Source organism: Terrapene carolina, unplaced genomic scaffold, assembly GCF_002925995.2.
Source record: "Terrapene carolina triunguis isolate 2854851 unplaced genomic scaffold, T_m_triunguis-2.0 Scaffold33392, whole genome shotgun sequence".
NCBI classification, from domain to species: Eukaryota; Metazoa; Chordata; order Testudines; family Emydidae; genus Terrapene; species Terrapene triunguis.
The window spans coordinates 3,072,125-3,083,062 of record NW_020697743.1 but is presented as its reverse complement, the minus strand read 5'-3'; the positions used below and the strand labels follow the sequence as shown (position 1 = coordinate 3,083,062).

The 10,938-nt window shown below is 44.3% G+C and overlaps 1 protein-coding gene across 1 annotated transcript in view; it reads left to right on the top strand.

The window, feature by feature from the left end:
* Nucleotides 1-10,938, top strand: part of LOC113409444 (rod cGMP-specific 3',5'-cyclic phosphodiesterase subunit beta-like) — a 42,906-nt gene that overhangs the window by 15,657 nt on the left and 16,311 nt on the right. The window contains exons 13-17 of the mRNA XM_026663364.1: nt 2,644-2,751; nt 3,556-3,665; nt 5,367-5,454; nt 6,678-6,778; nt 8,175-8,282. Coding sequence (XP_026519149.1) covers nt 2,644-2,751; nt 3,556-3,665; nt 5,367-5,454; nt 6,678-6,778; nt 8,175-8,282 — 515 coding nt within the window. The remainder of the gene's footprint in view (nt 1-2,643; nt 2,752-3,555; nt 3,666-5,366; nt 5,455-6,677; nt 6,779-8,174; nt 8,283-10,938) is intronic.

Below are 10,938 nucleotides of genomic sequence, written 5' to 3'. Positions count from 1 at the left end.
TGATAATAGCCCACCTTAATTGATTAGTCTCGTTAGAGTTGGTATGGCAACACCCATTTTTTCATGTTCTCTGTGTATATATATATATATCTTCCTACAGTATTTTCCACTGCATGCATCTGATGAAGTGGGTTCTAGCCCACGAAAGCTTATGCCCAAATAAATGTGTTAGTCTCTAAGGTACCACAAGTACTCCTGTTCTTTTTATTGATTTACAGTGGGCTTTCTGCTACATAACCACTAGGGCAGAGTTACCACTCTGAAGATGGAGTTACAAACACCCATTTCCCCCCGCATAGTGCTAAATTGTAAGGAGGCCCCATAAGGAAGAGGTTGAAAACCACTGCCTCACAAGAGCAGTACGGTTGCGGGTACTATAAAGTACATCTTTAGAATGACCTTACTTTGCAAAGGGTAGCTCGATACTCGAAGCAGTAGTGCTAACAGAATGCTATTGCAGCCTGGCAAGTGACGTTTATTGCCATCTAGTGGAAACTGGCTGTAACAGTTCTGCAAACTCACAGGCAGGCCAGAGATTCTCCACTGCCCTGCAGCTTGGGCAGTCATTTATACCTGTACAAACGGCAACCACCATTTTAGGTGAATGGAGGATTCTGATTTGGTACAATTTTACCCAAGGTAAGTGAACATAAAAACAGCCATACTGGGTCAAACCAAAGGTCAATCTAGCCCAGTATCCTGCCTTCTGACAGTGGCCAGTGCCAGGTGTGTCAGAGGGCAGTGACTACAGAATGTACCAGGCAAGGGAGAATCAGGCCCGTAGCCCTGCTTAGCGCTAAGTGAGACAATGAGCGTTGTCATCCCTAATATTTTGGCTTCTATCTTAATAAAACAAACTGCCAGAGATTTTAGACTCAGCACTTCCCGAAAACCAGAATAGGGCAGTGACTGTCTGGTAGGCACTAGGGTTTTCAAGGTCTCTGACCTCAAGTCTGAGAACACTTCCCTCTCCCCACCCCCGCCCAGTGAGAATTGAGGATGCTTGATATCACAGAGGTGGTGCTCATCACCTCGCTGAGATCAGTGCTTAATGAGGCTCAGACAAACTTGCAGGGTTGCTTTGCTAACAAGAACATTCAGTTACACAGAAAAGCTTTTAAAAAATAGCACCCCTCAAGTTTAGAAGAGATGTAAATCTTTAATCTGGGTATTAGCTAACCTCTAACTAAGGGGGTTGGGAAGAAACTCTTCTTGTGAGCACTTGGGATACCCACTTAGAGCTTCTTGGACCTTCACCAGAAGCATCTGCTACCAGTCACTGTCAGACACAGGATAGCAGACAAGAAGGGACCACTCATCTGATCTTTCTTATTAACATTACAACTTGATACTAAAAAGTAGGCTTCCTACTTGGGCCAAGAACTGCAGCTATACTGGCTAAATTTTCAGCACTAACTTGCTCTGAGCTATCACAGCTCAGAATCACTGCCTTTTTATTACTCATGTGCACAATTCACCTCCCATGCCTTTGCAACAGAGCCTGGAAAAGAGAGAGAGAGAGAGACAAAAAGACTGGTTCTGAACCAGGGTCATGCCTGTACTTAACATATTACCTTGCTACTCTACTGCCAGACACAGAAGAGCCTTCTGAAGCATCTAGTGCATTGTCTGAAAATCTTAATTCTTCACATTACTGTTGAATCCCACCTTACAGTAAAGAGTTAATAACAGTCATACATGGATTCTTTCACTTTTTAAACAAGATAGTATGGTTATAAAATATGGGGTCTATAAAGAGAAAATAAAACAAAATTTTAAAAGTTTATTTCTAAGTGCATTAGATTACAATCACTAGGTTAGGCAATTGCTTTTGTCAGCTGTAACTCCTAGCTGGCTATGGAGCCATACACATCTTTCAAAAGAAGAATCAGGAGAAAAGATAACAGAAAATGGAGCTCAGGAGTGGGATTAAGAAACAATAGTTATCCCCATTCAACACTAGACTACATATAGAAACCAATGCCACCAAAGTATCCAACCCTTTTCTATTATACAACCCTGACCTGATGTTTTCCTCAGAGTTATTTCCCCTCATTCTTTCCATACGTCTGTCAGACAGCTTTCTCCCTAATACTAACTAAGAAAACAGAGCACCTACATTTTCAAGGCCCCAGACTCCTCTGCTTCCCAGCATGCTTTGCTAGAAGACTGAGAGGGAGGCTCCCCCTCCTTAACTTGGCATAAGAAAGGCTAATACTTTTTTTTATCATCTTTGAACAAGTTTTGCCACTGCCTTTTTCTGTAATTCTTATCTGAAGCTATATTATCTTAGTTTTGTACATCTAAGGAAAAACCTTGATTTCTTCCCCCCCCCCTCCGCCCCCAGAGGGCTCAAGGAAAATAAACACAGTTTGTCGAAGAGTCTCTCCTTAAAAAAAAACAAAAAACCTTGAGGGTCTTTCCTAATTCTTAGTGACCACTTGTTCTGTTACAGGCTATACGATAATAAAAGCAACTCTATAATATTGATTTGTAGCTGATTGCTTTTGCTTCAAGAACTGTTTTTTACTAATTCTTTATTCTCATACATTTGTTCCCCCGTTGCTCCCAAGCACTATAAACTAGTTTGCTTCTGAGGCAAATCTGTTAACATTCTGATCAAATGCTCTCCAATTTGTGCAGGTGCTGGTGAGATTCATGTATTCCGTCAGCAAGGGTTACAGGAAGGTTACTTACCACAACTGGCGGCACGGCTTCAATGTGGCACAGACCATGTTCACGCTTTTAATGGTATATCTTATGTACGACTACTATGTTTTCCCTCTTAACTCCAAAGCATAGTTTTATTTACAGGGACTCTTATGTAGTGAGTAGAAATCTTATGTGCTTTCTTACAAGTCTCTGCCAAAGTCCTTTTTTGAAAAAGTCTTGTTAATAAAAAATACAAAACTTAATCTAGAGGGTAATTCACACAAGGCAAGTGGGTCTCGGTCCCCCTCTAGTGGCTGGTCCACATAAATTTATGACCCTGATATTACTTCTAGCTGATGAACGTACAGTAGTCCTTTAGTGCTAACAGCAGAGCTCTGATACTGCAGCCCCCAAGTTCAGACCCAAGAACAGCTGTTTATAGCAGGACCTTTCCCTTCAAGGAGTTAACATTTTATGAACAATAACAGCCCAACTGGAGCGGTCTTAAATGGTTCAACACAGACCTGTGCCCAGCCGGTTTCAGCCCACCTTTGGGAGGTGCTTGTCCTCTGACTCCATCTTAGGAGGGGATGGGGGAGGATATATGAGTTAAGGTCAGTACGGCATTCAGATGCTACGGTGATAAGTAACACCGACACATAAGGATCTCTCATATAGGTAACTAAGACACACACACATGCTCTGATCTTGAAATGTTTTCCCCCTTCCCTTTCTGCAATTCTTGTGCTAATTCTAGAGTGTGTCTTGTATGTAGCTTCACAAATTCTATGCTTAGTTCTTTAATTGTGTTTAGCGTAATAGACTCCTACTCACCTAGCAGACTCACTCCGATTTATTTTCTATCAGAAATACTAACGAAAGCATGTGATTCTCTCCCCCTAGACTGGCAAACTGAAGCGTTACTACACAGACCTTGAAGCCCTTGCTATGGTAACTGCAGCTTTGTGTCATGATATTGATCACAGGGGCACCAACAACCTTTATCAGATGAAGTAGGCACTTTTCTATTGCTTTAAATGATTCCATTCACTGTGCGCGTGTAGTGGTGGAGTGGGATCGAACCGAATTCACACCACATCCTGTTCCCACTGACTCTATCTGACTGCTGCAGAAGCTGTAGTTTGATAGTGCAGACCAGGCTATTGTAGCAATCGGTGTTTGGCCAAAGCAGCAGTTCGTTTTTTAAGAGGGGACATTAAGCTAGAGAGATATTGGAGGTAGGGGGGAAATGCTATGCATGACCCCCAAAACTTGAGCTTCAAAGTGGGAGCCAGGAGTGAGCTGGTCACAACCCCGGCTGGGTTTCTAAGCAGCAAGCTGGGTCAGCGTGTCATGGGTGGTTACTCTTTGCTATTACATCAGACATTCTGCTCATGCTTATAGTCTAGGGCAGAGGTGGGCAAACTACAGCCCACGGGCCACATCCGTCCCACAGGACTGTCCTGCCCGGCCCTTGAGCTCCCGACCAGGGAGGCTAGCCCCCAGCCCCTCCCTGGTGTCCCTCCTCCCCCGCAGCCTCAGCTTGCCATGCCGCCAGCGCTCTAGGCGGCAGGGCTGCGAGCTCCTGCCGGGCAGCGTGGCTACGAGGGCCGCTGGCCTGCCCCAGTGCTCTAGACCGCGCGGGGGCGTGGCTGGCTCCGGCTGGGCGGTGCGGCTGCCAGTCCGGGTGCTTTGAGCGGCATGGTAAGGGGGTGGGGAGCAGAGGGGTCGGATAAAGGGCAGGAGGTCCCGGGGGACAGTCAGGGGTCGAGGGTGTGGATAGGGGTCGGGGCAGTCGGGACAGGGAGCATGGGGGGTTGGATAGGGGGTGGGGTCCTGGAGGGGGCAGTTATGGGTGGGGGATCCCAGGAGGGGGAGGTCAGGGGACAAGGAGCAGGGGGGGTTGGATGGGTGGGAGGTTCTGAGGGGGGCAGTCAGGGGGCAGGAAGTGGGAGGGGACGGATGGGGGCGGGGCCAGGCTGTTTGGGGAGGCACAGCCTTCCCTACCCGGCCTTCCATACAGTTTCAGAACCCCGATGTGGCCCTCAGGCCAAAAAGTTTGCCCACCCCTGGTCTAGGGGAAAGCATACAGCTGAGCTAACCGCAGCACACAACCTCACTACTTCAGTGGCTAGTCGTGCCCCTCCTATACAAGTAATGCACCCGCACGCCGTGGTGCTTGCTGGCTTCATTGCTCTAGTGCTCTCATGAGCTGGTGGGCCTCTCTCACTCCCCCTCCCTGTACAGGATTTAGCTGTGTGCAAGGATTTGACTGTCAGGGCTTTGCACTGGGATTTCACAGATGTTCTATAAAATCTAGGAAACTGTGCAAGGGCTACTGCTTTTCCTGTTGTTTTAAATCAATAAAATATGTTGAGTTCCTAAAGTAGAGTAAACCTGCTCACACATTATAATAAGGGCCATTTATTAAGGGTTAATAAATGATTCAAAGATATAAGCATGTTAGACATGAGTAGGTGTTTAGATGGTTTATAAGTACTGCAGTGAAAAATGTTACAGCTGGTTAAAAGCCTAAGAATCGTTTGATCAATTGATAAGCCATTTATTTAAAATAATATCTATTAACCCTTTATCCGCTAGCTAAACCTAGATATAAAGCGTGATAAACTGAAATATTAAAAGAAGACACTCTGTAAAACTCCCTTGTTCATTAGTGTTGTACTAACTTTTGAATTTTTAATTTACACAATTAGATCTCAACATCCTTTAGCAAAACTTCATGGTTCATCAATTTTAGAGAGACACCACTTGGAATTTGGAAAGTTCTTGCTTTCAGAAGAGGTTTGTAATGCACATTATTAATGGAGGAGTTTGGTTGATTTGCTGTCAGCTGAATTTTAATTGTTCAGCACTCTGAAGTTTCACTTTGCAGGGGTCTGTGCCAACATTTTATTTGGGTTCAGATCTCTGAGGACTTGAATTTATTCCACCAGTTCACTTAAAGTTTTACATATGAACCAACTCCAAAGTCAAAGTGAGATTTGGTTAAAATGGCAGAGTTTCTCTTGGGTTAGTGGTGAAATCATGCAGAACTAAAAAGTTCACCTGCTTTCCTTGCAAAACTCTGGTGCACGAACTGTTTTACAGGGCCTACCATAATGGGGCTTCAGGCACTACCACCATATAAAAGCTAAACAAATCAGCCCGAGATTGCTCTTGAGATTTGTGAGCCTCTTCCCTGAACATAGTCCCATGTGTGATGAAACTGAAACCAGACGACATGGGGTTCACGCAGCTCTAATCCTGTAAAGGAGGATCTTCAACTCCCATGTTTTATCAGGCACTTCCAAATATCTGAAGCCTGTGAATACTTCCCTGTACTGCAGACATTCCCTCTAATGCGTACTTTCAATCCTCTAGCTAGGGACAGTGAAAGACATATCTCCAGTCTGCCTCTACCTTCTGTAATTTGGTATGTTCATTATATACATAAAAATACTTTTCACTTACACAGCACTCTCCATCTGAGGCTCTCCCGGCACTTTACTGGCTTGCCTCACCACTGCCTAGTGAGGTAGGCCAGTGTTGTTCCAGTTCTACAGATAAGGGGGAAATAGAGGTGCAGAAGTTAAGTGACTTGCCCAAGTTTTAACAAGGCATCTGTGACAGAACCAGGGAGAGACCTTGAATCAAAGCTTACAGGTTTCTTAAGTAAGAGGACTCAGAATCCATAATGCCCATTGACTGGCTTTAATCATCCTTCCCCCACTATGGGCCAAATCCTGACAAATTCATTCAATTAAACTTTTACCTCAGGCAAACACCCATTGAAAACAATAGGAGTCCAGTTATATGCTGAGTAACTACTTCAGGGTACTGGGCCCCATCCAATGCCCATTTAAATCATTGGGTGTCATTCCATGGACCATGGGAATTGGATTGAGCCCTCAGCCCTGCATTTTAACTGTAGCTGAAGATGTTACACAACGAATTAACACCCATATTCTGAGATGAACAATCCACGGGATGTCCAGAATCACGTACTAAACTTTGTTTTCCTTTAGTCCCTGAATATCTACCAGAATCTCAACAGACGACAGTTTGAGCATGTGAATCATTTGATGGAAATTGCTATCATAGCAACTGACTTAGCGCTTTACTTCAAGTAAGTGAGTCGTGTATTTCAGCAAGCACATTGCAAATAGCTGGTCACATTAGTCTAAAACATCACAACTGATTGTCCAGGCTCTCTGTGGGCAGAACTCCTATTAACAGCGGCTGTGTCTTCAGGAGACCATGTGTGTGCTGTCAAATATTACTTAATTTAAAATCATTTTAAAACACTGATTTTGATTTAAATACATATTTTTTCCTAATTGATTTTTGTGAGTTTTAAATCGCTAACAGAGTGATTTTGTTTTCCTGGTTTCTTTAGTTAGTTTCCTTATTAATACATTACACTTCAGATTTTACACTAACAGTTTCACACTAAAAATACTGATCAGTGCCAAAGAACAGTCCTTGGTCTTGTTAACATCCATTTGAGAATAGCATAGCCTCAAACAGAACATAGACAAGCAAATGGCCCATGCTATATTTGCAACTAACCTTCCAATATAATTAATTTCCGCAAGTCGTGACTGGGCTATACTCATCCATCAGGGTTTGCAGTATGAAGTCAGAGACCTGAGCTCCTAAGCAGGGCCGGATTTCCAATTAGGCACAGTAGGCACGTGCCATGGGGCACTGGTGTTTTAGGGACACCTTACCTCTCTAAAACTGTGTGCAACACGAAGGTCAGCTGTAGGTGGGGGGGGGGGAGGCGGGCAGCGCTGAAGATCCCATGCCTAGGGACGCGTAAGGTGTAAATCCGGCCCTGCTCCAAAATCATCTAGTTGTTCTGGAAAACACAGTCCTTCATTGCCTAAATACGGGCTTATCTTTAGGCTCCTGTTTTGAAAATGTCGGACAGTGTATAAGAATGTTCATAATAACTTTAATGTACTGAAAGTGTAACTTCACTGTTAGCACTGACGCAGTTTTATTTAGAAGTGAACATTTTATGCCACTAAGAAATACTGTTGGAGCGATGGTGTTCTTTCTGATATTTACATGGCAAGGATTTGTAAACTTGTTAAGGCACACGAACAGTCCCAGTGAAGTTATGTACCTGCTTGAGCATGAGAGTCAGTACTTTGGCTTTTGGCTATGGCAGTATGGCACTATATAATAGTAGCATTTATAATTTAGTTCAGTATAAGTTTTAATCTAAAGTTGCAATAGCACAACTTTTCAAGCTGTATTTACAAAGCCTCAACCTGACTAAAACTGATTTTTGCAACATTTAAGTGCTTTACAATTATTTAAAACACTCTGTCCTATTTAAAAGATTCAAATAACAATACATTGTTGGGGTGGTCACTTGGCTGGGGTAAAGCCCGGGCAGCAATTGTTGGAGTGAGGGATTGCTCATGTGCAGTGTTTCCATGGGAAATCAAAATGAGAGCTGCTAACTCCATATTTAATGCATTCATTTCCCTACCTCTTTGGGTTTTTTGAAGAAAGAGAACTATGTTTCAGAAGATTGTTGATGAGTCCAAGACGTATGACAACAAAAATTCCTGGACTGAATATTTGTCTCTGGAGACCACAAGAAAAGAGATTGTCATGTGAGTAAATAAAAACCTCTTGATAGGCAAATGGTGAAGTGACAACTACGCCCCTATTAAATAAGTGTCTACTAAGAACCGACTGCATAGTTTAGCATAGCATGCGATATTTTCCTATAAGGGATATTAAGACAACATTTTAGTATTTAATGAAGCTTGGAGCCAAAGTATAGTGGCTTTGCATTCTGGGCTATTCTTGAAGGGTAGCCATATAAAAAGATATTAAAACAAAAGCCAAATCTCTTTTTAACTTCCTCTGTACTAAAGAATTATATGGAAATATAGCAGAATTTTTTTTTAAGTGTGTGTATAGGATGAAGTCACATCTAGGTTAGGGTGACCAGATGTCCTGATTTTAAAGGGACAGTCCCGATTTTTGGGTCTTTATCTTATATAGACTCCTATTACCCCCCACCCCGTCCCGGTTTTTCACATTTGCTGTCTGGTCACCCTAATCTAGATAAGTGTCAAGTAAACATTATATTCAAATTCTAATTGCAAGTATCCACATTTCTAATTTAAATTGCTTATTCTGCTTGGATGTATTTATGGCAACTTTCAAGATTAACAGAATCCTATGAGCTTTAGGGAGCAGACATCCAATGACAAAAACTGAAATTATTGCAAGCCCCACACAGAACGAGAGAGCCCACTGATGAAGAATTGCAAGAAGTCTGCTTTGGCTTAAACGGTAAGGGAGGCCAAAGCCTCCCTATTGATGAAATCAAGGATAAGAGTTTGAAAGCAGGGTGCCATCCAGTATGAATCTGAAGCCTGGTCTACATCTAAAATTTACTAACAATAGCTGCTCCGCTCAGGAGTATGAAAACTTCACACCTCAGAGACGTAGTTAAGCTGACCTAAGCCCTGTGGTAGACACTGCTTCTTCCATTGACCTAGCTACCACCTCTCAAGGGGGTGGAATTACTACAGCAACAGAAAAACTCCTTCCATTGCTGTAGCAAGTATCTACACCACTGCAGCATACAGTGCTTCAGTTGCGCACACTCTGAGTAACCTACTCTTGCAAAGTAGCCAGAAAACTCCTCTAAATGAGAAACCTTTCACTCTGCTTCACAGCTCAGATTCAGAATGCACTCATCGGGATTGCATGGATGCTCTGGAGAAAGAAGCTTTCCTCTGCACCATCGGAGCCACAGCATAAGTAGGGCCCTACCAAAGTCACAGCCATGAAAAACACATCACGGACTGTGAAATCTGGTTTCCCCCTGTGAAATCTGGTCTTTTATGTGCTTTTCCCCTGTACTACACAGATTTCACGGGGAGACCAGCATTTCTCAAATTGGGGGGTCCTGATCCAAAAGGGAGTTGCAGGGGGGTCACAAGGTTATTTTAGGGGGGTCGCAGTATTGCCACCCTTACTTCTGCGCTGCCTTCAAAGCTGGGCGGCTGGAGAGCAGCACTTGTTGGCCACCTCTGAAGGCAGCGCCACCACCAGCAGCAGCGCAGAAGTATAGGGTGGCAATACCATACCATGCCATCCACCCTTACTTCTGTGCTGCTGCTGTCGGCAGCTCTGCCTTCAGAGCTGGGCTCCCGGCCAGCAGCCACCGCTCTCCAGCTACCCAGCTCTGAAGGCAGCACCGCCACCAGAGGCAGCACAGAAGTAAGAGTAGCAGTACCGCAAGCCCCTCTACAATAACCTTGTGACACACACACCCACCACTCCTTTTTGGGTCAGGACCCTACAATTACAACACCGTGAAATTTCAGATTTAAATAGCTGAAATCATGAAATTTACGATTTTTAAAATCCCATGACTGTGAAATTGACCAAAATGGACCCTGAATTTGGTAGGGCCCTAAGCATATGACTTAGAACAGGGGTCCCCAATGCGGTGCCCGTGGGCACCATGGCGCCCGCTGGGGCATCCATGTGTGACCGCCTACAGGCCGCCGGACAAGCAGCCGCCAAAATGCCGCCGAGAAGTGGCGACGTCAAGAAGCGCTACCGCCGAAATGCCGCCGAATTTTGGCGGCATTTCAGCGGCAACGCCTCTTGATGACGCTACTTCACGGCGGCATTTCGGCGGCTGCTTGTCCGGCGGCCATGGTCCTCGGCGGCTAGTCGTCCGGCACCCACCCCACAGGAAAGGTTGGGGACCACTGACCTAGAAGATTCTCTGTTCTGTAACAGGTTGTGTTCGGAACATGGCTTTCAGCAGACAGCCCTCTGGCTTCCTCTTTCCTTCACACGTCCTTTGTACAGACCATTTACATGCCAAGACTTCCTCTGAGGCTTGTGCAGAGGGAGCCTTCAGAATCTGGAGTTAAGACTTAGGAGCGACCATCTCAATAGCTGAAAACAAACTACAGTTACAACAACTGAACAGGTCCATCAGTGGAGTGGGTTGTTGTCTGAATAGTATTTTTAGGCACAGAGCTTTGGGGTCTGATTGAGACAGCCCACTGAGTATCAGCTCTTCTGACTGGCTAAAGCAATTTCTAACAAATTTTAAGCCTTTATTAGTCCTTTTTATTATGGTTGCAAAAAACAAAACAAAAAACCCACCAACCCCCACCCACCCCAAAATACCCACACTCATCCTAAATGCAGTGTTGGCAACTTTCAAATTTGTAGCACAAGTCTTGCAATGTTTGGTGTTTTTCTTGAAGCCCTAGGCCCAGAGAGAGT